Here is a 26,942-nt window from a genome sequence, read left to right on the forward strand (position 1 = left end):
GTAGTTATTACATTCATTAACATAGTGATTCAAGTATGTCATCCGCTTGTTGTGACATGTTCTTGTGTAGTCAACTAAAGTACAATCATATATGCATTTTATGGAGGACTTTTATTCCCAGGTACTGTTCTTCACCTTTTCCAGGTGATTCTGATGCTATTGAAAAAAGATGAGAAGCTGCAGTTTATCTATATTATACTGAGAACAACATTGAGACCTGGAGTGTGGAGTTGTGCCTTATTTTTGAGAAGTCACTAGAAGTAGCAGGTCAAGGTCATTGTTTTTTGGACAAGCATCAACCTGGCCCCCTTTTCTCCTCTACTGTGTCTGCTCTACTTAATACTACAACTCAAATATTTATTTTCTTTCAGAAAAGTTAGACATACCTCTCAGCTCTTCTTCACCGTTCCTCTAGTTAAAAAGGACATTGGCAAAAGAGCCTTCAAATTTAAAGCTCCTGCTGATTGGAATAACTTACCTGCTACCATCAGATCTCTCCCTACTCTGACTTTGTTCAAGCGTGCATTGTCGTCTCACCTCAAGGTTGAATGTTTTTGTATGACCTGAAGTACTTTATTTATTGTTAAAGGGTTGTTGAGGCTCCATCTTATTTCACCATCTCCTCATGAGATGACCCACCTATTGCCCATTTCTAAGTCTTTATTTCTAAGTCTTTATTGTTATGATTTTGTATATATAGTACAGCTACTCTACTTTACTCTACCCAATGATATGCATTCAATGTAACCGCCTATAATGTATTACCATGTGCTGTATGCTTAGGCTGAATGTTTGTAATTTCTTGGTTATTTCTTCCGATGTATGTGTGTGAATGTTGTTTGTATGTTGTACTTGTTTGTTATTTGTTTTCTTGGGACCCCCTTGAAAACGAGGTGATTCACCTCAAGGGGTTTATCCTAATAAAGAAATTTGAATATAAACAAGCTTCAGCCTGAAAATCAGTTACATCACAATGGTCGCAAACATTGAAGCATTTTGAAGTCCCCCAAAGTGCACAATTGACTGAGTGTCCTTTAATGCATACAGCAATGAATCTACTGTACGTAACACTTTTTCGAAAATTGCCACCAAATCATCCATTTATCCTCTCCTAATACTTTCAATGCAAGTGGGGTAAATTCTGTTCTCTGCAACTTCAAATGAATCAGTAAATCCCACAGCCGCAACGTGCAACTTTGTGTGTTTTAATACATGTGTTTATTGAGTTTTCAACAAAGTATTTCAATAAGCACATGGAGAAATGTTTGAAATATTCACAACATGGCATCATCTAATTAGACTCTACAATGACATTACAAATCAAAAATATCACATACCCCTTTTCCACTGAAAATTAGTTTGGTTCTAACTCCGTGCTGGTGCTTGTTTGCTTCTCAGTACAGTACAAAATAAATACAAAGTAAATACAATATTTAGTAATGATGCTAAGTCAATTAGAAGGACGCAAGTTAGGATTTGATATGATCAGGGTACGAGAGAGAGGAGATGACCGAACCATCCCTTTGCAGCACAACTCCAGCACACAGGTAGCCCTCTTCATTAGGTGAGCCTCTCAGAGCGCTGTGCACTGTTCAAGGATGTGATTAAATACATCTAAATATTAGTTGACATAATCCTATCAAGTAACCCTTCTCTTTATCTCCGCTGGTCTGCACATGAACAGTTCAAAGGAACAACCTGCTGCCGCCTCATCACTGAAGCATAAAGCGTCTGAAAACGGCGCCATCTAGGGGCCAGATAAAATAAAATAAAAAATGCAAGCGAACGCTTCCTCAGTGAGAAAAGTACATCCTGTGATTCAGAAATATGCAGTGATTCTCCTTTTCTGGGTCCATGAGTGTCTTATCCTGCCTCCGAAATACTTATGTAGTAAGAGGGCTGTCCTGGCTTCTGTTGAACAGAGTGTGGAGGCGAGAGGTGTCGAGGTGCAGTGGTGATTCCTCAAAACTCGTTTCTCTCACACTCACTTATATGGGCATTTGTTTATGTAACTGGCCTGTAGTGGCCTACGCCTCCAACCAGAAGGCTTCATTGCTCAAATAGTCAGGTGCAACAAGTGTTGGTTGTTTAGAATTGAATTAATGTTGTTTTCTTAGCACCTGGTGTTTTCTTGTTAACATTTTCGCAGGCTGAACAGCTCTGGTTCAGCAGATAGAGATTGAATATACTGCAGTTGAGCAGTAGACTGTCCAAGAGACTTCCTACCACTGCTTGTCCAGATTATTCAAATAAAAACTGTCACAACTCCTAATTAGTGCTCAAAAAGATCGGGGGTTCTTGAAGATGAAGTTGGACTTCAGGTCCTCCTGTTCCAGGCCTGTAACAGCTCATCTCTTACCAGACTACACCTGATTTTGTTTCAACGTTAGCCCATTAACAGAGTTGGTATCATTTAAAAGAGAAGTCATTATGTGTGAAAAGCGGCTCTACGTATGTGCGGCATGACCTATTGTGTTGCGATGCACAGGAAGTCGTTTTAGTGACACATTTTACTCTGAGTATGTTCACACGTCTGAAGTTTAACTAATGCTGGTCTTTTTTCTCATGGTGCCAACGCCATGGGTCTGTTGTTTACTTCCATCCCAGAAACAAATTCAACTTTGCTTCTGTTTTTTCATTTCTCATAGCAGTGTAACTCACTGAAAGGCTGGCTGTCCGCGCGCTGAAATATCCAGGATCACTATGTTGACAAGACAATAGACAATACGGGGAGATTATATAGTAAGAGAATAGCAAAGTGTTATAAACAAGTTTCTGGTTTAAAAGATAATGTGATGTTGAAAGATTGATAAAATCCTCATTTTGATGTCTAAGTGTTTACCTCTAAATGTATATATTTTTTAAACTGTATACAAACGATACATACGTACATCAAAGAACACAACAATTGTACAATGTATCTACTTCTACGGGCATTTCATAAAGGTTTATAAAAGATCCTATTTTTTAACATAAACTTAGCTCATATTATGAAAAATATAAGTCTGGGCCCTTGCAATACAACTGCCCAGTCTGCCAGGAATCGATTTAAAGGGTTTTTGGGGGGAAACTGCAGGGACTGTAGGTTGACAGAGTTCAGAATGCAATTGTGTCTGTAATAGCTGTCTGAAATGTAATGGTCAGTCCTAATTTGGTACATGGGGTGAAAATAGATCGTATTTTTCAGATGAAATAGAAATAGACATTTCCAGGAGGTTACCAACCACTAAAAGCCATTAGGTGAAGAAAGCCCCTGCCTGGAATGAATATATGCTGTTGTATTACATAGATTCAAATTGACCAGGCAGGCAATAAACTGAGGAGGAAATGCCTTTTTTATATAGTAATTTCCCCCAAAATGGGTTCTAAAAATGCCCATGGCACTACACACCATTGTGTGACTCCACACTCCCACAGGCTCAGTTTCCTTGATGAGACTGAGAAACAATAGTGAGGAAGGACAATGACTGATGATCCCGTAATTAGCTCTTCTGTTTTACACTTCCTAACTCATGTTGTTTGGACAGGCTTTCTCGCTTTCTCTCTCTCTCTCTCTCTCTCTCTCTCTCTCTCTCTCTCTCTCTCTCTCTCTCTCTCTCTCTCTCTCTCTCTCAAATAGCTTGACTAGAAGATGAAACGAGCCAACATTACATCAGCAGGCAGACACCCACGTTAGGTTATCCCTTCCACACTACCCAGATCCGCCCAAATCCCTGGAGAGAGAGAGAGACTGACGAGAGGGGAGGAGAAGGAACAGGGAGGGGAGGCAGGGGTTAGCCTGATTCCTGTGTGTCTGTAAGTGTGTTTTAAGAGAAAGAGAGGGTGTTTCCTCTCCTGCATTGCTGCACTGTCTGTGCCTCACCTTTCATTTTTAATTGGATGTTGGGATTCTGTCACTGTGACAGTCATGCTTCCTGTACACCCCAACACCGCCCCACGTGGCCATCACAAACTCTGAGTGCTCCAAAACTGTTTATTAATTATCACTAAAAATGAAGATAATCTACACCATCAATAAACTGTCGAGTTGAGAATAATCCAACATTCTCTTGAAATGTGTTGGAGATAAACATGTTGCTTGTTGATAATACGTTATCATAATCCTTTTTAATGGTTAATATCATCTAAGCACTTTCCGTGCAAGGTTGTCAAATCTCGTACTTCATGTAAAACAATGGTTCTCCTTGTATCAGCCAAGTGCATCCACCATGCACACCGATTCCGCTGATCCTCTTTCCGGTACCTTTGGCTCTACGTTGATATCTGCGTAGTTTGGTGCTCATAATCGTTCGTCTCTGTGTCGATGGACAGATCCCTCCCTTCTCTTCTCATTCAGAGTCCCTCCCTCCCTCCTCTTACACGCGCGCGCGCGCGCACACAAACACTTCTCCCCCGCACACTCCCCCCGTCTTGGTGCTGTCTCATTCACTTCAGTGCATCATCCACGCACTGAATCCAACTTCAGCAGGTGGGGGCGGGGTAGGATATAAACCACCGAGCTGAGGCCAGAAGCTACACTCAGACTGAACCCACTTGCAGTGCAAAGAGACCACAAGCAGGAAGACTCCGAAGCCGGGAGTAGAATTACCAACACTTTTTCTGGAGCTTAGCGAGAAAAGACAAGCAAGACCACATCGTTTGGTTCTACGGACTGTCTGCTGGAGCTCCGATTCAACTCATTTGTCACTCCGCTATACACCAGTTTTTCTGGATATAGCAGCTAAACAAAGTTGGTAGTAAACTCTTTGGAGTTTTGGTTAGAGTTTTCTTTGCTTGTGAGAGTGGACTGCACTGAAACTTGGGATTGACCCGTCTGGGGTCGAACTTGGACCTGGCGCATCCTTTCAGCGGCGTCAAACACTGCGAAAGTTTTGGCCAAATCTGAAGTCTTCAAGTCAGAGTTTTGTTGTGAACATTCAGCAGCTGCTTCCCGAGCCCAGGCGACCGGATAGAGAGCCACTGACCAGACGTACTTAGAACGTTTTCAAGGTAAGGCAAAACTTTTGAAGTCTTTGCTTTTACTTCTAAATGTCCGTTTTCTGTGAATACGTGTTTGTGTGGTGGAGCACGCAACACCGGAGAGTTTGTTCCTGCAGATTTCTCTCTTTTAACCTATGGTTTTAACTCGTCTGTCGCTGTCCGTGGTGCTGAACCGCTCTCGACCGGCTTCTGCTGTACTGAGCAACGTGGATATATTGCATTGTTTTCTGCATATATCTGAGCTGTCTTATTGCAATAATGTCTTTCCAGATTTATTTTAATATGCCCGATTCTTGCAAAAATATCAGCACTTATCTGCAAACACTAGTACTTAAAGTAAAACTGAGTGCGGCAATGGGAACGAGCTCAGCAGCATAAGTTAGACTGCAGCAACAGGTCGCTGGCTACCACTTTCTGATTTTCATGTATCACTGAAATACATGATACATCGGGTTGTGGTCGTGCAGATCCTTCAAGTTTCATGTCAGGCACCTTCTGTTTATTGAGGATGCTTTTGCCATAATGTCTTAAACAATAAGGCTTTAGCAATCTTGCACAGCAATCAGTTTGCAGACTGGATTTAATTTGCTCTGCTCTAAAGTCGTAAGTCTCCTGCATCATAAGTACCACATAGATTAATACCTGACAAGGGATAGCTTTCCAATGAAGTCCTTTTGTGAAACTGAACGAAAGCACACATTCTGTAAACATTCACCCAAGATGCACGGAGTTGCTGTCAGCAAGATGCAGTTTAGATTTGCGGCTTGTAGTTTTTGCTGTCACATGGATTTGCAACAAAGCGGTTCAGCATCCTGCACACATGTGCAAGCCTCTGCACCGGGCACAGCAGAACATAAAGCGTAAGCAATTTGTGGATGAAGGATTACCTGCTTCTTCACTTTGCATTTACAAGGGAGAGCATTTTCCAAAGAAAAGATTGTAGATGATGTCTCTCTATTCATCTTTATCTATGAAGAGACACATACATATACAAAAATATAATTGAAATGATTCAATAAGGAGAAAATGAATTGTTACAATTAACAATCTAGATGAAAAATCATTCGACTCATCAGTCAGCCTTCCAGGTACAGGGGAATAGTAATCTGTTTGTCTTAACTTTTTGTAAATGTAGGTAGTCATGCAAATGATTTAACCATCTGCAGACAGTCATCTGCAGCCAGTACAAATGAGGCATCTCGTCCTGAGCTTGCACATGTTGTATTAACAGTATAGTCTTGTTATACACCCAGTATGATTTATGTATCTGTGATGACACATGATACGACAGAATTGTGCACAGCAGCGTAAATGGATAGCATTTTTGCAGTTTTTTAACACTGATCTTCAAAAAATGAAACCCTGTCTCCATACAGCAAGCAACACATTTGTGGGCAGCCTGCTTTGCAGAAATCTTGTTGACGACAGCAAATGGACAAGCGAGAGAAAGGAACAGAGAGGTTGGGAGGGAGGGAAAAGAGAGAGAAAGAGCAACACATAAACAGTTCTCCTACGACAGCTGGACTTCTTTCTATTCACTGTGTGCCTCATCACATGCCCATTCATGGAGCTTCCGGAGGTTGGGAGGTGGGAGAGAGACACTCACCGACACAAAGCAGAGGTCTTTGATGCGGAGAGGAGGAGAGAGGAGGGAGGGGCAGAGTGAGGCAGAGAGGAAGGGAGCAATGTGAGAAATGTAATTATGAGTTATCTGCCTGAAAAGTGCATGTGCTTTCCAAAGTAGGCATCATTCCTCTGCAATCCTTCATCTTTATGATCAACCCCTCAGTAATGAACAGAAAACACAGGCATGCATTGCTTAGCTTTAAATAACATTCTCCTTCAACTACAAAGCATGATGTCGCCTGTTGCACTGACATTCAACAGGGACAAGGGAAATAACAGGATGAAAAACACGAGAATTCAGAAGGATAACTGAATGCTTGTGAAAGATGTTGCTGAGCAACAGTGTTTCCTCCTCTCGTCAGTGCTCCAAAGAGCATCTGCGGGGTCCGGTCAGGTACCCTGATATTGACCCTTTTTTCTCTCCTCCAGGCAGGGCTTAGTTATTCAGTGGCAGGAGTCTCTGCAAGATGAATTGAAGTGAAACATGTTTGTGAGATACATTGTGTGTACAAATTATGGTGGATTCTCTTTTTTAATGCAAGTAGCCCCTCTGCACAGAAGCATCAAAATGCATCATTTGTTTTATAGTTTTAGTCATGCATCTTCTTTACCTTACATGCATTTGCATTAATATGCAAGAGTGACTATAATGTGTCCCTCAGAAAGCATATTTCATATTACTCATAGCTCTGGTAATCAACGCAGGGAATATGTCCATAGTTCTCCAAGGTGCCACAGCAGGGTGTCATCGCACCTCGCCACGGACACAGAGTAACTATGTATCTTGTTTACCACTCGACATGAGGAGTGCATTGCACACATTGTGGAATTAATAGGCGTCTTTGGTTGCCGGTGGCAATGCTGCTACGGACGTCAGAATGACGCACATGATGCGCGGCTCAGTTCAGTGTGTGGGAGGAAAGAGCAAGAGCTTGGAGATACCAGCCTGTTGTGAAGGACTGTAATTGCAGAGTCTGAGCAATTATGTCCCGAAGTACTGGGCATTTCATATCACTGAATCTGCCCTCAAACACTATGAAACTGATCTGAGGCAAATCCCTGATGCACAAATATCAGTTAGACAATGGGTCCAATTAAAATGCAACTCATGAATAATGTTTTTTATTTTATTTTTTTAAATGCATTTCACTTGGATCAGGCGTTCACCCTGCATACCGATATCATTCGTTGCAATTATTTAGATGTTGGAACATTCTGACAAATGTTTTCCCCTTTTTCTTTCCCTGTTTCTGTGCAGCGTCTTCATGACACTTTGTCTGGTGCACTAAAGCCTACAAGTTCTTCAGAGGTGTTCATAGATACATCAAGGTTTCTAAAACAAGTGCAGTTACTTGCAACAAAGTCAAAGAAACATCAACCTAAGCCGACCCAATGGCGTGGTCAGCACTTACCGGCCCCTATGTGGCCCTTGTACTACTCTTCTTCGGTTTGACGTCCTGCACCCCCTCTGGACCAGCGTCAGCCACCTGTGCCACCCTGGAACAGAGTCGCTTCTTCGGTGTATTCTCCTCTACGACCACCCTGCCCTCCACACCATGCTCCTGGACCCTGCAGAACCCCGATCCTCGCCGATACAACGTCTACATGAAGATCACCAAGCCAACCGACTCCTGCGTCCCCCGCCAGATCAAGACCTTCCAGTTCGACTCCTTCATCGAGACCTCTCGCACCTACTTGGGCATGGAGAGCTTCGACGAGGTTGTCAAACTGTGCGACGCATCCACCACCGTCACCTACCTGGAGTCCAGCAAGCAGTTCCTGCAGATCCGCAAGGTGGCCGCAAGAAATGGCGTGGAGATGCTGGAGGGGCAGAATGATGTCAGTGAGTTCAATGCTGAGTTTCTGGTTGTGGGAAAGAGGAACCCAAGTCCGCCCGCCTGCGAGAAGCTTTGCCAGTGGCTGGAGAAGTGCCTGTCAAGTAGCACCCATGATTATCCCTGTGGCATCATGAACACCCCCTGCCAGTGCTGGGAGGTCCCAAAGAGGAAGCCAGGAAGCTGCTACAGAGGCGGAGTCTACGTCGAGAAATGCCAACCCATTTCCAGAGACATCGGACGCGATGCTGAGATTATCAGTAAGTTTGTAACTTGTTTGTTTTCAATTTATCTCCAGAGTATACTTTTTTTAGGAAATTGAAAGAAAAACTAAAATCTCAGGAGATGTATCTAAACACCTGACCTCAAAAGAAACAAACAGAAACAGTGTGTTCCACTGTAAGCTGTGTTGTTGTTTTGACACATAACTAGTTGAGGCCTCCAGGACCCCACAGCTCTGCATGTGGTCTCCAACCCTGCTATCTCTCAGTGTTTGTGTGTTAGGAGCTGCTGAGGATAATGATCTGTGTCTGTGTGGCAGGGCGGAGGAGTGCACATCTTCTGCCAAAGTGATTTGAAATAAGTCAAAGGTGTTAGAGTAATTATGCGACTTCATTGGCAAGACTTCCTGAAGGGCACATATCCCCAGCTCTCCATTTTGTCTACATGTCTGGGGTTGGGGAGGGAGATAGCACATGTGTCAGGTTGAGAGGGGGGATTGAAAAGAGCACAAAGGCCTCACAGTCAGCTGGCAGCGGAAATTGAAGTGGAGCACTTGTGGTCGTCATAGCAACGCACCTGCTTGTTCCCACCAAGTTATTAAGTGCAAACAATTAACATTTCTAAATCTCAAACGACTTAATTCTCTGCACATTAAACAAGCTACACTGAAATCATGTTCCTATATATGAAACGTATAGAGGGAATACATGCTTTTCTATGTTTTTTCTTGCAGCAAAAAGTTTCAATCATTTTCTCAATATTTCTACTCTTCTTTCTCTTTCTGCAGAGGGTTGGGCTACCTGGAGCCGCTGGTCAGTTTGCAGCCAGGAGTGCGATGGTGGCAATCAGGTGCGCAGCCGAGCATGCCAGCCCGAGGAGGATGTGTGCCAGGGAATCGTTGAAGAAGGACGTGCCTGCAACCCTCAGCCCTGCATTGGTAAGCCCTCCTTTCATTAAGTCAGGAGCACTCGGCTGCATGTTGCTTTGATTCAATTAAATAATCATACCATTTTTCTAATTCTCTCAGGTAAAGAGCGCAACAGGAGCCAGGGTCTGCGAGCCATCGTCGGTTTGAAGAGAGAGAATACTGATGATTCTAACCAAGGAGTTGTTGCAACCCAAACCGGTAAGACAGCAAGATCTTATAATTGGATGTTTGTCTCTGGTGGACGAGAATAAGAAAAGTTCTGTCTTAAACTTTGCAAGTGTTGAGGGCCTGACTCTCTAATTCCTGTTTTCTTTTCCACGGTAGATTCTAAGACAGATGAGTGGTCTCCCTGGAACACATGTTCAATCACCTGTGGAGAGGGCTGGCAGAGCCGCACCCGTGTCTGTGCTACGACCCCCTTCACCACCCAGTGCACCGGACCCCTGCGAGAGAACAGACCCTGCAACAACACAGCCGTCTGCCCCAGTGAGTGCCTACTTTCTCATCTCTAATATGCAAGCAGAAAAAAGAGTGTGAGTGTTATCTGGAAAATGTGAGCACAATGGAGGTTAATACGACACCTTTCACAAAAAACTAAGAGAAACAGGTGAGTTAGAGAGGCAATTTGGAGCTTAGGCCTCAATTAATTATCAAGAAAGTCTACCTAATAGTTTAACCATGTGACAGGGATTGTGTGAGGGACTGCCCCACCTAGGAGGGTTTGCAAAACGTTCCTTCAATGTGCAGCTTCAACTGAATTCAAATTAGAAGTTGCAATTTTTTAGAAAAAACACAACTTCCGTCATCAAATTAACCCTATGTGTATTTCCCCTTGTGTAGTTAATGGTGCTTGGGAGGAGTGGACCCCCTGGAGCCTTTGCTCTTCCACATGCGGCCGTGGATATCGTGATCGTTCCCGCACATGCAAGATGCCCCAGAACGGAGGAGAGCCTTGCCGCGGCCCCACAAGACAAACCAAGTTCTGCAACATCGCTGTCTGCCCCGGTGAGTCACAGATCTTTCTATTTCTCGGTTTGAACTGATGTGACACAGTATAACGTCTGAAGAAAAAGACATTATAACCCAGATCACACAGTAATCATATCTTAATTTAGTACAATTTCTGACAACTGACCCTGGCTATCTTACTTGGTCCTTCATATAACTAATTAATACATGAGAGATGATTAATCTGATCGGCATCCCCGCCATCAGATACAGCAACTGCAGTGGCAGCTTGACATTACTTCTGACTCATAAGCAGAATAAAAGCTTCTGTGGGCATTACTCAGTGCCTTTATCATTAACGCAGGTGGCTCATGATGTGCTCATGGTCACTCAATGTAATAGAAGCTTTGTGCTTTGCCACCTACTCCTGTGCTAAAAGGATTTCACTCATGTTTAAGTCACAGCAGCACTTTAATACGTTTGTTTTAATACGGTCCTGTTTTCCCGGTTATTATTGTGATCTCTCTAAATATCTGTAGAACATTTAGTTGTTGCAACTGCTTGTTACCGTCAGCAGATGTCTCTGTCAGGCAAAGTCATTACTGAGATGATTACACTTTTCATTTGAAATTAAAATAATTAGAAAATGTATTGAAGTTTTTGAGTAGCATTGGTTCTCATTAAGACAAAAAAGATGCGTCCATTTGATTTAACTTAAATATTAGAAAAATTGTCCCCTCAGCTAAGTCAAGTGCACTAAACAAAGCCCTAAAGACATCAACCTGATTCTAGTTTTCAAGGCAGTTGATCTAATAGACATACAGTCTTTTTGTATGATAACCAAGCTCACATGTATTTACTTAAACTTAGCTAAACTAGGGCGTGTACAATGTTAAAGCATCAGTGAGTGTGGCATGATGCCGGAAGCCTGAGATCTTGTCGCTGCACTCGTTTTAACTTTCTTTCCTATCCTCTGCTTCCCCCTAGTGGACGGATCTTGGAATGACTGGTCTGGCTGGAGTTCATGCACTGCTTCTTGCTCAAACGGCACCATGCAGAGAATCCGAGAGTGCAACGGGCCATCCTACGGGGGCTCTGAGTGCCACGGCAGCTGGAAAGAGTCAACCAAGTGCTTCCTGAAAGACTGCCCTGGTAGGAAAAGAAACCAAATTCACATATTCGAGAGTTCCGATCCAAAATAAAAGACTAAAGACATATCAAACTCCAGGGTTCATGGTTTGAAATGTTCTCTTTCTTTAGTTGATGGTCGTTGGCATGCGTGGACCTCTTGGGGCAGCTGCAGCAAGACGTGTGGTGGAGGAATCCAGCAGAGACAGAGAGACTGTGAAGGGCCTTTCTTTGGTGGCGAGCCTTGCCCCGGTGAAAAGGGAGAGCAGAAGCGTTGCAACGAAAAGAGATGCCCTGGTGAGTAACTCATTTAAATGCAAAGGGCTAACCACACTGCAATACAATTCAGTATGGTAAAAGATGACTTATGCTTCTTTTAATTAATTTCAGAGCCCCATGAGATCTGCCCTGAGGAGAACACTGGAGATTTTGTGTGGAAGAAAACCCCCGCCGGAGACATGGCTGCCGTTGCCTGCCCTGCTGACGCCGCAGGTACAGAAACAGCTACGACATGTTTTATCTGTTTCCCTTTGACACGTGAGAGTGTTTATCATCCCCCAGCATCCCAACTAAAAGTGTGTACTCTCTTATAACAGGTCTGATTCTGCGCCGGTGCACCCTGGACGCTGTAGGCCTGGCCTCCTGGGAAACCCCAACTCATATCAAGTGTGTCTCCAAGAACTATGAGAATATTCAAATGATGGTAAGCCCATCATAATAAGCCTCAATTAAAATGCTAGTGATACATTTACCAGTGGTGAAGTAAAACTGTTCTATTGTTATAAGTGTCAAATGTAATCAAATGTCAGAGATTCACATTAACCTCCCAACTCTTCTTCTACAGTCGAGGGACTACAATACCAAAGCACAGATCGGGCAGAGTGTGGACGGGGTCGCTGAGGTGATTTCACGCCTTAGATTCTCCTCCGATGAGGGAGCAGGCTACAGCGGTGACTTGGTAGCCGTCATGGAAATCCTGAAGAACACCACTGAACTGTACAAGGGAACCAGACTGAGGTTGAGCAATGCTGATGTTGAGGTAAGCTGACATAATTACAGATTAAAGAATAATATAAAGCAACAAATAGTCCTCAAACAAATATTAGTTTCTAACTGAGCTGGATTTGGTATCTTCTTACACCTCTGCCTTTATTTTGTGATCTGCAGAACTACGTCCAGACAATCAGCAACTTACTGAAGGAGGAACATCGCGACAAATGGGAAGAGGCACAGCTGGTACGTGATAAGAGAGAGTGTGTGTGTGTGTGTGTGTGTGTGAGTGAATTTAGCAAGGAAGAAAGTGATGTTAATGTTCCTGTGATGGGGTGAGTGTATGCAGGACACATTCAGGGACATAATTGTTAGGGCCTGTTTGGGTAGTGTGAAAAAGAGAGGGGCGAGGTAGAATATCAGTGAGTGATGCACTGATTAACACTCCCAAATGCCCTTCCACTCCCCCACACATTGCATGAGGACGGAGTAACAGTATGACGCAAAGAGCTAAAATGATCTGTGAAACTAAAGATTGCAATTTATCATCTATTCTTTCATAATACGAGTCTAAACAGACTAAATAGAACTTTGACCACCTGTTGATGTACTCTTTTAATGACAAATCTATCTTTCTGCCAAAGTGAGTGCAGAGGGTAAACACGTATTTGCGATCAAATAGAAAACTGTATTGTGATAAACCAAGGCCACTGCGAAAAGAGAAAGCAAACGCTTGAAGGTGACAGGGGGGGGAGAGAAAGGGAGAGATTGAATCAGGGAGAATCACTACGCCCACTTTGCAATCTGTGAGTCTCAATGCCTTCCTACATACCGATGGCGGTCATAGGATGACAAAGACAGCACATTGCATACAAGCACACACCTTGCGCCCACATCGCTGCAGTTCTGCGTCAGAGACGCGCAAGTCAGGCAGCCCTCCCTTTCACGAGTGAGAGGACAAAAAGCCCGAGTATGAATCAACAGCCTGCCCATTTATGGCCTTACGGAAGTTCTGAGGTTGCATAGCAGCAGGCAGTGTGTTTTTTCTTCTTTTTTCAATCCACTGCTGAGTGCTCTGAAGGAACAAGTACAAGCTAGACTGAAATATGAAAAGGAAATCCAGATATGGTCATGTAGCATAAATTGTAGCCTTGCTTAGGTTGCATTTAATAAATGAGCAGGTGCCCTTTTCCCAATCTTCCCTGTTTCTGACTATGTTTTTCTCTTTTTTGTTTCTTTAATCCAGATGGGCGCCAACATTAAGGAGTTCCTCCGCCTTGTTGAGGACTCTGTGAACATGATCGGAATGCAAATGAGCGGCTTCCAGGACATTTACGAAGTCACCGAGAATTTAGGTGAGCCCAAATTTCCCATGCCAGATGCTCTCTGCTCACGTCTAGTCGGGATGATTTGTCCTCTCTCCAGCCAGAGAGTGCATCAATCTTCATCTTGCCTGTGAATCTGAGTCCATATAAGCAGCAGCAGCCGAATGCATCAGTTATCACTTTGTCAGTGTTAAGTCCATCAGTGAAAACATATTACTTGTGCCATTTACAAGATGTTGTGCAAGGACATCTTTGCATAACACGCATATGGCTTTTTTGCACAAACTTATCAATCCATCAATTACTTTAAATAACTGTAGATTCACACTCTGATTCACCCTCTGTGACTTAGGCTCAGCGAAGGTGACATTCTCACAGGATTTAGTGGAGAGTGACTACTCTGCTAAGACACATATGATGCATTAAACCAAAATGTCCTTGGCATTAGATGATTTATCAAACACCACTGTGTACAAAAAAAACTGTGACCTCCAAGTGCTGTTCACTAACAAACTGTCAATTTCTGTCCTTCTCAGTGATGAGCATCCACAAGCGCCCAACAAGCACAAGCTCAAACTTTACGTTCCCCGTGAAGGGCTGGAGGGGCATGCTGGACTGGGTCAGGACCTCTGAGGAGAAGATCTCAGTGTCCCGTGATGCTCTGTCCATTGAACAGGCTGGTAAGATTGAACATCACTTAAACATCATTTTTCTATATCTATGTGCAGACTTGTGAATTTGAGTCTAAGCTGACATTTTGTTCCTTCCAGATGGCAATGAGGCTTTTGTGACCGGCATTGTCCTCTACAGGAACCTCGCCTCCATTCTGTCCTTCCAGAGGTAATACAATTTATCTGCTTTTATATTTATACATGCATCTGGCCGTGCATGGAATATATTGTGCCGTCACCAGATGGCGCCTCAGTCACTACTTATTTTCCTCCATGTTCTATCAACATATTTTCCTTGTATGGCCTTGCAGATACAGTACCTCACATTATTCAGTGAAGTATAAATTCACATATGGATGACACTGACTATAATTTCCTTTTTCTCCGCAGTAACACCACTCTCCTGAACTCCAAAGTGGTGACAGTGATTGTCAGCCCCACCCCGGCTCTCCTGTCCACCCCTGTTGAGATCGAGTTTCCCCACCTCCACAATGTAAGTCCCTAATGGTTACCAAGTCTAATGGAGCCTTACGAAAAAATATCAACCCCCCTCCGGGTGTTTGCTCACCGCGGTACGCAGAGCCTGACATTTCCCCGACATTTGCAGTGACACTTTGACTTTTACTGATACTTGTGTTGGTTCAAACCCGGCAAATATCACAGCTGAACCTAACGGTACTCTGGTGATGATGATGATAAATCATGCGCAGTAATTAGTCCCTGCAGCTGATAAGAAGCTTTTTTTAGTTTTGTGCATGTATTATCGGGGAGGGTGGTGGGAAATGTGGGCAGGTGGCTGGCAGCAGACTGTTGCATCTCACAAGTTTTATGGCACAGCCTACACATTTCTTTTTTCTGCATAGACTCTGACACTAACTTATCCATCTGCCCTCTTTTTCTTGCAGGGTACCATGAATGAGACATGCCTCTCCTGGACGAGAGCGAAACGTAAGTGTTGACAACATTTGTTTTTCTTCTAAAATATGCATCTTAGCATCACTCATCTACTTTCTGTCCAGTGTGTCCTTGTAAGCCGAGCAGGTGCTTGTTGTTGTTTATCTCCTCGCTTGTATCCGAGGTCCTTTCACACATGCATCTGTCACATACGAACATACAAGTCCCCCCCCCCCCTTCACAGACCGAGGGGGAGCAATAATCTTTCACACAAAAATGTCAATCATTTCCGACAAGGACAAGGAACATGTTGACCCATCTAGAAGCACCAGGCCTCCCTCGGCTGTGTGACATACTTACTGCATAAAGCACATCTCTTTAAATGAACCACATCCCGAGGAGGGAAAAATACACAGGCATCACTTCTAACCTCATTACATACATCAGTGAGTAAACTCATCGCGGGGTCCTTATAGGTCACACCGCAGAGTGTCAATCTAAAGGCGATGTCAGCTCTCCTTTCCACACCTCTAAGTTGTGTTCACTTGTCACCGCCTGGCTTAATGGCTAAGGCGTTTTTTAAAGATGCTTAGACGCATTTGAATGACTTACAAAACAAGCTTCTGCAGCCTGGCCTGGATCAATCCGCCCCAGGCCCACTCTGCCCTCCTGAAGAATACACAGGTGGACCATTTGCATTTAGATAGATTTGTACACTTGTGGAGAACAGATAAAAAATGAAAATGCACCAGCAACTGGATATCCCCCATCCCCTTTTACATAAACCAGAACAACCAGAGCCAAAGCAAAAGCAAAAATGGATCGAAGGAAAAATGGAATCAACTTATATACATTCGGAAGAAGGGCAATTTGCCTCTAGTCAAATTAGATTCATTTTTTGACAGTGGATGTGATTAAGGGCAGGATAGAGGCAGTGGAGAGCAGGACATTTAGGCTCAGTGCTTTTTCTGAAAAGCTGCAAATGTCTGATCACAGGAAATGTTCCATTATAATCTCAACCAATTAACTTAAACCAGATGGATGAGAGATAAAAGACTGCTGCTTTTTAGTGACAAAGATAGGGAACACATTACAGAGCCACACAGGCTTTTTTTTGGCTAACTTTGTATCATGCAACATTTAACCCATCTGCATGATATGACAGCTCACACATAACACACATTAAACTGTGCAGCCAAGCCTGTTAGGATGCCATTTCAGTTGACTGCCATGATGAGTTTGCCCTGCGGCCAAGCGCGCATGACACCAGGCTGGACCTGCTGGCTATGATGCTCCTCTGTATTCAGCAGTCAGTCAGAGCCTGGGGGTGCTGCTCACTGGCTTCACCTCCTCTGAGCTCTGGTGTAGATTCAGAGATTTGACTAAAAGTGCAACTCATTTAAAAGATGGCCTCAATAAAGCCCTCACTATTGATTTTACTTTCTGCTTGTAGTGTAATTGATCCATGTTTCTGTCTGATCAAGCTTGGCACAGTATTAGTAAGGATAGTTGTGACAGAAAACGAACCTACATTATCTCATAGAGTGCACGAATACAAACATGAATTGGTTGAATTGCAGATGTTCTTAATATGTAAGACATATGGAAGTCATAATTCACATCGTCTGCACATTCCCCTGCTTTTTCAAAAGAAGGAACACGCTGTCCTTTGTCCCCCGTTGCACTGGGGACATGTTGCCATATCCTTATGTCTACTGAGAAAAGATTGCCCATATCAAAAATCTTAAAGATTATGCTAATAAGAAGATTTATGAAGGCCTATCATCATCAATCATATATGGCTATTAATCACATAAGTGTGAGAATCCATAATCAGGATTTCCTAAGATGCAACTAAATACTTCAGGTCAAAAGAAACAATATATCTTATACACTGCATTCCAATATCTCATTAAGTGTTGTAAAACAGTGAGGATGTGTCTGCATTGGGCTAATTAATATGCAATCCTGATGGGTCAACCATACATAGAATATTCCAAAATAAAAGAATGTTCATCATGAGAAAAATGCCATAAAGAGACATTCACATGATGAGAGATTTGTCAGATCTCTCCTCCTAACCCGTCCTTTCCCATTCTTCCCTGTGCAGTTCTTCTCTGCTTGGGTCTTGGTCTGCTCGGAGCTGCAGAGCGGTGCCCGTTCATTCACACAGAACCAAATGCGTGTGTGACAGCCTCTCCACCTTCGCCATTTTAGCGCACGTCAACTTCGACTCGGTAAGTCTTTTGTCTTATGTGATTGTATTTATGGTCAAACCTTAGTCTTAAATCTTTCGTGCAGTGACTATATGAATGCGGTGCAGTGTGAATACTTGTTGTTTTCGAGCGGTTTGCTGCACCTCTTTGTCTCAGTGCAGGTGCCGCGGATCGGATAATTTAAATTAAAGCGAAATTAACAAGCAACATGTTGATATGCATTGATTCCATGTATGGTTCAAAACGAAAATACCATGTTTTGCATTTTGACGGATCGATTTTGAACGAACGCTTTAATTGATGCCTATTTGCTTGCAACCGGCTGCATAAGCTTATCGACAAAATACATAGTATCGCGCCTTTGGGAAAGAGCAAAGTAGTTGCTTAAATGAGCATTAAGACACATTGGTGGCCCCTTTTTTTTCATCCAATCACTCATAATGACTTTGGCTTTGTGTTTAAAATCCGATTATTATTTTTTTTATAAAATATGCAGGGTTGATATAAACAGAGTTAGTGTTTTGGAACTTATGTGCAGCGGATGCTTTATTTGCCTAAATATGTCATTACGCATCGCTGTATTTCATGCGCAAAGACAATGTGTAATTTCCCCCTGTAGACTGTTGCCTCTAGAGCTGCTCCTTCTCCAGTTGCCTTGGCAACGGCTTCTGCAGCGCAAACTCGGCCTGTGTGATTTTTGATAACTGAGATGCTGAGGGGGAAACGCACCTAATCTAAACAGCCCCCTAGGACAGAGGACATTTTCTGTCCTTCCCTGCTGAGCATCTGAATGCTGCTGCACACAAAAGATAACCAACAGATGTTTTTAAGTTTGAGGAATAATACAATTTAAACGTGTATTTTGAAGATGTACACTTTTATTTCATGTGCAGGGAGTCCAAACTGCTCATGAATTTGGACTGCAGTGTTTTTCTGCTGCTAAAATAATTCAGTCTCCTCTTTCTCTTTCCCCCCAACCTGTTGTTTACATGCTAGATTTGATTTGTCTTGCTGTTGCCAGTCTGAACAGCGCCTCCCATATTTATTATAGGCGGCACAACCCCCCCACCCTCCACTCCCTTTTCAACCTCCCACAACAGTAAAAGGCAGCTGCACCAATCATTCCAGTCTGCCAGTATCTCTGAATTCTCGATTACATCCACCCCCCTCTTCCTCATCCTCCTCCTTCCTCCTCGGCCACAGCAGCAAACCTGAAAATGCCAGAGAGGCGGACCAATGAGAGACAGACGTCTGGTCTGGTTCCTCCCCCCCGCCTCTCCAGCCATCCTTTGATGTGTGCCGTGGACATTTTCTATAACGTATTCCTACGAGCCACATTAGGAACACCATGGAGAGGCAGAAAGCGAGAGATATGTAAAAAAAACATAATGCAGTGTTTCAGCGCTCATTCAATATGGTCTCATTCCAGGAGTCCCGTAGCATCATGTGTGTTGGATTCATGATGCTCCAGTGGGAGCAGCCCACACAGCCAGTACAGCAGATGTCCTTGATCGCTAGGTTAATTCATTTTTTTCAAAGCAGGAAATCTCTATTAGTTTCACTGCACATATTTCTCTCTCACATTTGATAACATTTAGAATATGTGATTCGGTCAAGGACAGGCCAAAGATATCCTTTATATTTAGGTCAAACAGGTTGTCAGAATTTCACTCAGAGGCCCGTGGTGCAAGTATCAACCCAGAAATAGAGATTGAGCAGAGAGGGGACATAACATACTTTATGGCCCTTATTACCTTTCCTCTTCCAAAAGTCTGGGTTGGGCTGAATCAAAAAGAAAGCTCACCGCTCCGCTATCTACCATCTGGCGATTCTGATGTAGTTGGATAGATTTTGAAACAAATTTGCTACACTAAATTAGTCTTTGGCTGCCCTAGGCTGGACTTCACCAGATGTGCTTGAATATCGGAATAAGTGTATGTAGGTCAGGATATTTGAGAAACACTCTTTAAGGCTGAGTATTGTACTGTTTGAATTCACTAACAACAATGGCCGATGTCGTGTTGGCCATGCTTCACATACGCTTGCAATATAAGTATTTATGGCTATCATAAATCAAAGGAAGGCCAAAGCGGTGTCTATTTCTTTCACCTCTATGTGTGCTAATTTGATAACTGCAGATTTATTATATCTTAGGACATTTTCTCACTCACCTTTTGGAGCCACTTAGCCGCTCTCAGCTTCCCCTCCCTCAACACATTATCAAAAATATAATCAAACCATTTGTCGATGAGGGCACCTTATCTGCATGGTTCTAATCCAGCTCACACGTTTTGTGGTGATGACAACTTGATCAGAGGTGTTAGATTAACTCATACCCGTATTAAAGCCCCTAGAGTAGGTGTGAGACAGGCAATCTTTATGGACGCAGTGAAACCACACAATTAGCTGCTGGGGGTTTGAAGGTGTGTAAGCTCATGAGCTCAGATGTGTGTGTGCAGCATTGACCCACCTGCCTTCAGGGACAGTCCCTCCTCTGTTTCCTCCACCAGAGGTCCGGGGCCAGGGCTGCTTGAAACATGGGCGGTCACCTCCGCTGGCATTGGCAGGCGCTAAGCTGCTGTCAGAGAGAGGCAGGTGGCGGCAGATTAATGCACAGGTGATAATGGTCCACCTGTTCACTCCTGCATGGATGTGCAAGGAGCTGCTGGTTGGCACAAAAACACCAACACGGCAAGTTAATGCCAAAAAGAAAGGGAAGGAGGAGTCTCTCAATTATTACAAGGTTGATCTAGCAGCTCAAGCTAATGACTGAACACAGCAACAGCCCCTGGGAATTGAACCCCCCCCCCCCCCCCCCCCCTCTACTTAGTGGATAGAGATATATGTGCAGTATCATCCTCGCCTCATTTGCTGACTCAAAAGCTTGCTGGAGGAGCACATTGACCCTCACCATTTGTTTAGTTTGCCGCTCCATCTTTCTGACATGTTCACCTTGGGGTCACCTTGCCGAGCCGTGTCCTGATTGTGCCATTCAACTGTTCGCCTACAGGGAGCTGTCTGCTCTTCCAGATAGCGCACACCCACAGGCTGTGTGGATCTCACTGCTGGTTTCCTGTCTGCATGAATGTGTCTTTGTAATGTGCTCTAACAGTCATGTTTGCTCTTGTCTCCTCTCTGTAGATCATGGACAAGACACTGCTCCCGTCCGTGACTCTCATTGTTGGCTGTGGGGTCTCCTCTCTCACCCTGCTGCTCCTCATCATCATCTACGTCTCTGTTTGGAAGTAAGTAACCCTCAAAGCAAAGTCCAATATAACAACCTCTAAACATTATATGCTGTGTGCTCTGCCTTCTCTCTCCTCTATTTACTCATCCCTAAGTGATTTCTCCCTTTTTTAAACTCCAGGTATATCCGCTCCGAGCGCTCCGTTATCCTCATCAACTTCTGCATCTCCATCATATGCTCCAATGCCCTCATTCTCATAGGACAAACCCAGGCCCGCAACAAGGTAAGGCACTCTTCCAGCAAGTCCTACCCTCTCTTTTAAACCTTCACTGCTTTGGGGATTGTCTAAGTAGCAACGCCACTGACACAGATTTCTTCTCTTTCCACTCTATCTCTCCTTCCTCCTGGGCTCTCACAGGTGGTGTGCACTCTGGTTGCTGCTCTTCTGCATTTCTTTTTCCTCTCCTCTTTCTGCTGGGTGCTGACAGAAGCGTGGCAGTCCTACATGGCTGTCACTGGTCGTCTGCGCAACCGCATTATCCGCAAGCGCTTCTTGTGCTTAGGCTGGGGTAAGAGCATTTTCCTTTTCTTCCATCTCCCCTTTTTTCTACATTTGTTGCATCACTTTCAAAGCTTTTTATCTTCTTAGGCTCTAACCTTATTCTCTCCCCCCCCCCTCTTTGCTTATTTCCTAATCTTGCAGGACTTCCTGCACTGGTGGTGGCTGTGTCTGTGGGTTTCACTAAGGCTAAGGGATACGGCACTGTCAACTAGTAAGTCTCTTTGCAACCTGCTATCTCTTAGCTTTCTCTTTACTCTGCATTTATTCTTAAAATATCTTCCCCTAAGCTCAAGTATTAATATTCTTACTTCTCTTGTATAGCTGCTGGCTGTCTCTTGAGGGCGGACTCCTGTACTCCTTTGTTGGGCCTGCTGCAGCTGTCGTTTTGGTATGTATTTTGACTTTTCCCTCCCAATCCATCAAAATACCTATTCTGCTTGTAAATGCATGACCTATTATTACGTTGTCTCATCCATTGCTTTTCTTTTCCAAACAGGTGAACATGGTCATTGGTATTCTGGTCTTCAACAAGCTGGTATCCAAGGACGGCATCACCGATGTGAAGCTGAAGGAGAGAGCCGGGTAGGTTTTATTGATCTTCTCCATACACCAGAGTATTGCGCTTATCGCCCTCATCAGTGCCATTACAGGTATATTGATGATGTGCTTTGATATCAAGCCTCACCATCAAACGACAGCAGAGAATATAGCGCTGCTTGTAGAGAAACAGAAGTCCAGCCATTGAGATTCTAATCTGAGTTTTCTCCCCCCTGCAGAGCATCTCTGTGGAGCTCCTGCGTGGTTCTGCCTCTGTTGGCCCTCACCTGGATGTCTGCCGTCCTGGCCATCACCGACCGCCGCTCCGCCCTCTTCCAGATCCTCTTTGCCGTCTTCGACTCTTTGGAGGGTTTCATTATTGTCATGGTTCACTGCATCCTGCGTAGAGAGGTAAGGAAGACACATTTAGATGTCAGATGAAAAAGAAAGTTATTTGTTATTGGTTGTTTTCTACATAAGCTGTGATTGGAATGCCATTTTCTGACGTTTTTCCCTCTGTCCATTAGGTACAAGAAGCTGTAAAGTGCAGAGTAGTCGACCGCAAGGACGACGGCAATGGAGACTCTGGCAGTTCCAATCACAATGGAAACACCCAGCATATGGTACATTTCTTGGCTTATTGCCTTTTTAATGTCTTGAGTGCCTCTTGCATTTTATCCCTAAATGAATATGTGCATACATTAAGTATTAATAGAACATTTCTTTATTCTTTTATCAGCAGTCTGATAACGAAAAGGATGGAGATTCCAGCAGACAAGGTGAGCCCCTTTCACATCAGCTCTTTCCTCCTGCTTAACCTTTTCAATTTGCTTTACAATTTTGTGAGCCTTGCACTATGATCGTGCATAAAAGGCAACATATATTTAATTAATCCAATTTTTAGACCTGGCATGTTTTTTCAACTCTTTCTTTACTTGTTTTTCTTAAAAAGGAATTATGAGCTCCTCTGAAGAGAAGATGCCTCCTCCTCAGATGTCTCTTCCCATGGGGTCCAATTTCCACACCCTACCATCCAACCCCAGTAAGAGCCACATGCAGCCTGAATACTCCAGCCACACCCTCACCCTGAAGAGAGAGAAGAGCCGTCTGACGGGAGGAGTCGACCCCTCCTGTGGGAAACCAGTGTACGTCTGCGAGGGGGAGCTTTTCCATCAGCTGGACGCCGATATGGCTCGGGCTCAAGCCGAGGGCAGCATCTCAGACGGCAGCAGCTACGTCCTCATGCCCAACACAACCTCCACCCTCAGGTTGAAGCCCAAGGATGACCCCACAAAATACAACATCAGCGTGGAGCAGCTGCCACAGGCCAGACTCATGCACCTCAGCGGGCCCTTCGCAGAGCCCCAGGCAGCCTTTGGGATGAAGTCCATCCCCATGGATCAGGTCAGCGTGTCGTACTCGGAGCGAGACTCGCCCATCCAGAACATCCACAACATGTCCAGTGAGTCTCACATCACTCACAGCAGCCTGGAGAACACCTTCGAGTCCATGAACTCCATGATGTCCAAGAGTGAGACCATTTCAACGCTGTCCATGAGCTCCTTGGAGGTAAGACAAGATTCCATTGTGGGACCTCCTAAAGAAAACATGTTTTGTGCATTCTTGTGCAGTGTTTCTAGTATGCATTTGAAACTAAACCAATTTTCTTTGTCCTCCTTGTTGTCTTTGCAGAGACAGAAATCCCGTTATGCTGAGTTGGACTTTGAGGTAAATATGATTTGGAATCTGGCATTTTTAAAAACATTATAAATCCCCTTTATATGTATATTAAGTGAAATGAAACTTTGTATTTTGAGACTAAAGTGTATATTTTTTTGTCTTCTCTAGAAAATAATGCACACAAAGAAACGCCACCAGAACATGTTCCAGGACCTTAACAGGAAGCTACATCATGCTGAGAAAGACAGGGAGTCCCCTGCTTCTGACAGCAAGGTAACATATCGGGATATTTTGCTCGTAATCCATTTCCATAGACATTCATTTTCAGGAATTGCAGACCCAAACATGGGAAACATAAAAGAGGCAATTTATAATGCTAAAGGAGATTATTTATGGTACAAGGACCTTATAAAACAACCAGTGATGTTTATTGACTATGGTTGTCGTCATTTTGAGGTCATTTGATTAAGGATGTATTTTCTTCCTTCCTTCTTACAGTCTGTGAGATGGAGTGTGTCTTCAGGAGGAAGTGACAAAACGAACCACAGTGTGAGTGTTTATATACAAACTCACTGTCTCAAAATTGCACTGCCTGTAAAACCAGACACACAATCAGATATTACACTTGCCTCGGGGAGAAATAGTTTCTCCTCATTAACAACATGACTTTCATTATTACAAAGATCACCTCTGATGTAATGACGTCCATTTCATTTGTTAATTTAATCAGGAATTTGCTCAGGGCTGATGGCACCAGTGTTAAATTTCCACCTCTTTTTTCCTCAACAGGACAAACAGCAGGGTCCTCTGGAGAGGCCGTGGGAGGGAGTCAGGGGGATTCAGCAGTCGCCCCCCGCATGGGTGCGTAAAGACCTTGAGCCCTTAGCCGCCTCGCCTCTGGAGCTGCACTCTGTGGAGTGGGAAAAGGCCGGCACCACCCTCCCTCTGGTGGGGCAGGACATCATTGACCTGCAGACAGAGGTCTGAGGAGGAGGAGGACGGGGGCTAGAGAAGCCACCTGATTTCACCTCGTTTACCTTTTTTAGGTTTTGGAATGGAATACTGTATGGATAGGAACCCAGCAATGGGAGGACGTGAGAAAGTAGGTCCCAGAATCCATGTCTTCAAACCCTCAACCAGAGCAGGAAGGAAGGAAGGCAAGGAGTGATGGAGGAGTGGCTGTGTCCGTGGTAATGGGATGTTTAATGTAGCTTCTCTGTGTGGACTTAAAGCATCTCATGTCAGAATGCTCTGAAGGTCAAAGGGTCGGTGGAGCGGTCAGTGGTTTCCATGAACCAGGACTGGCTGTGGATCCATTAACGCCTTACTGGGAGTTTCCTTAATTCTTCAGCCCGGGTTCCGAAGATGTGGTCGACATGTCTGTGCTTCTTTTTTCCTTCAACTCAGCTGTAGAGAGAAAAGAGATAATATTATACGGCGCCTTCTTCCCCACTTCTCGGGAGGAACAACCGTAAACTCTTGGCTGCTCCTCTGCCAGCCGAGTTACCTTCCAAAACAGGACAAGGCAGGAGAGCAAAGGGACCGATCATGTTTGGAGTCCAACACTCAGCACTTAAATGGGCTCACATATTTTAATTTGTGTGGGTTCATTTTTATTTATTTTTTCTTTCTGTTTGATTTGTGCTGCCTATAGCCTAAACGAGACTCTGTACTGAGAATAGAACTCTTCTACTGGAGAGCAGGCTAAATCATAATGATAGAGCTTCTCCTTGCTACTATCACCATGATTATGATTTGTCTGATGATTATTGTCAGTGTTATGTCAATATTGAGCTTATAGCTTATAGATTATATTTTGATTTGTCATCCCCTTCATGACAGTCATGCACAAGTTCTATTGTTTTTGTGCTGTGACAACAACATTAGGCTCCAAAATAAAAGATTCAATGCATATGGACTGCATTGGGACAAACATATGAGTGGTGATGGAGGTGATTAAACACCCGAAATGTCCTGGTTTCTTCAGCATTCTGCTTCAATACAAAACACCAGCACCAGGATTAACACAGACTCTCACACAGGAAGAGCAGTGCACCCTGGAGAAAGGCTTGGTGGAAATGTGTGGTAGGGGGGATACTTCCCCTCCTAAACCGGCACAAGATGCAGGCTCTTCCATGTCGTACATGTGGATTGACGGGGTCAGCGAGACCTTTCAACATCGCCCTTTGTTTCTCAGCCTTGCGGGACTATTGGACAGAGCAGAGGCTCCTGGCGCTGATTTGACTTCCAGTGCAGCGCCAGGTCCTCGAGACTTTTAACACATTTGTGTTTTCAGCCATCAGTATGATATAGTGCAATATGATGGGTGCTTGATGCTCAAGCAAGACCGATATAATAATTTAGGCAGTATTTTTTCTTACCGATGTTTCAACACTTTTATACCATCTTCCTCATATTTACAGGGCATATAAATGCTTTATGAGATATATTGTATAACAAATCTGTATTAGTAATTCAAAGAATTTATTCACTAGAGATTTGTTGGTGCAAGACTCCATATTTGGAGTTCTTTGTGACAGGTAGATAATTGTACTTCTATAAAGCTAACATTATATAGAAAGAGTTATAGCCTATGAATATCTCTAAACTGTGCTTCAGGATATGTGTGATTACTCTCCGCTATGTAGCGGCGGGTAATTGATCCTCATGTCTTCTGTACCAGTATGTTTTTGATAACCTTGTAAGTAACTCAGTAGTATGTCCTACCAGCCACATTTCTATGTCCAACCCTCAGCCCGATTCATACCTCGAGTTACCCGTATTCAATACGCATTTGTATGACCTAGTCACAACTTTGTTTATTATGTTCTGTTTTACCTACTGTATGTGTACAGTTTTCACAGCACAAAATAAATGTGACCTATTTCTAATAAAAACAAAACCATACAACATAAAGAATGTGGTGCTTGATTATTTTGGGGAAAACTACTTTAAATCTTGTAATCTCGGACATTTGCAATCATCGGATTCACTGAACAAACAACTTCTCCTGGAGATATTTAAAGCCTGAAAAACAAACACAAAGCAGCACCTAAAAATAAAAGCTCAGAAATCAATTTCAGATTTAAAAAATAGGATCCTGTCCACCTGGTGAAAACACTAAAGATGTAAAAGATGAGACTCAAACATTAAACCTCAATAAGCAGAAAGAGAGACAGAAATAGAGAATTGGATTTTGAACCCATGCCACAT

The 26,942-nt window shown here is 43.6% G+C and overlaps 1 protein-coding gene across 1 annotated transcript; it reads left to right on the top strand.

Annotated features, from left to right (window-relative positions):
• The first annotated feature begins 4,531 nt into the window (after window positions 1-4,531).
• LOC307021290 (adhesion G protein-coupled receptor B1-like) lies at window positions 4,532-26,629 on the top strand. The gene is given in 33 exon segments (XM_079653277.1): window positions 4,532-4,989; window positions 7,865-8,701; window positions 9,451-9,600; window positions 9,691-9,789; window positions 9,916-10,077; window positions 10,432-10,596; window positions 11,527-11,691; window positions 11,800-11,964; window positions 12,058-12,159; window positions 12,264-12,370; window positions 12,512-12,706; window positions 12,835-12,903; window positions 13,904-14,012; window positions 14,519-14,662; window positions 14,753-14,822; window positions 15,044-15,146; window positions 15,559-15,586; window positions 15,589-15,601; window positions 17,658-17,784; window positions 20,905-21,008; window positions 21,131-21,233; window positions 21,369-21,519; window positions 21,654-21,723; window positions 21,834-21,900; window positions 22,009-22,094; window positions 22,289-22,460; window positions 22,577-22,672; window positions 22,789-22,828; window positions 23,002-23,618; window positions 23,742-23,777; window positions 23,898-24,002; window positions 24,228-24,278; window positions 24,519-26,629. Coding segments are annotated over 32 exon segments (4,572 nt in total). The 5' UTR covers window positions 4,532-4,989; window positions 7,865-7,998; the 3' UTR covers window positions 24,717-26,629.
• The last annotated feature ends 313 nt before the right edge of the window (window positions 26,630-26,942 follow it).

Source organism: Notothenia rossii (assembly GCF_949606895.1).
Source record: "Notothenia rossii genome assembly, chromosome: 10".
In the NCBI taxonomy this organism is placed as follows: Eukaryota; Metazoa; Chordata; class Actinopteri; order Perciformes; family Nototheniidae; genus Notothenia; species Notothenia rossii.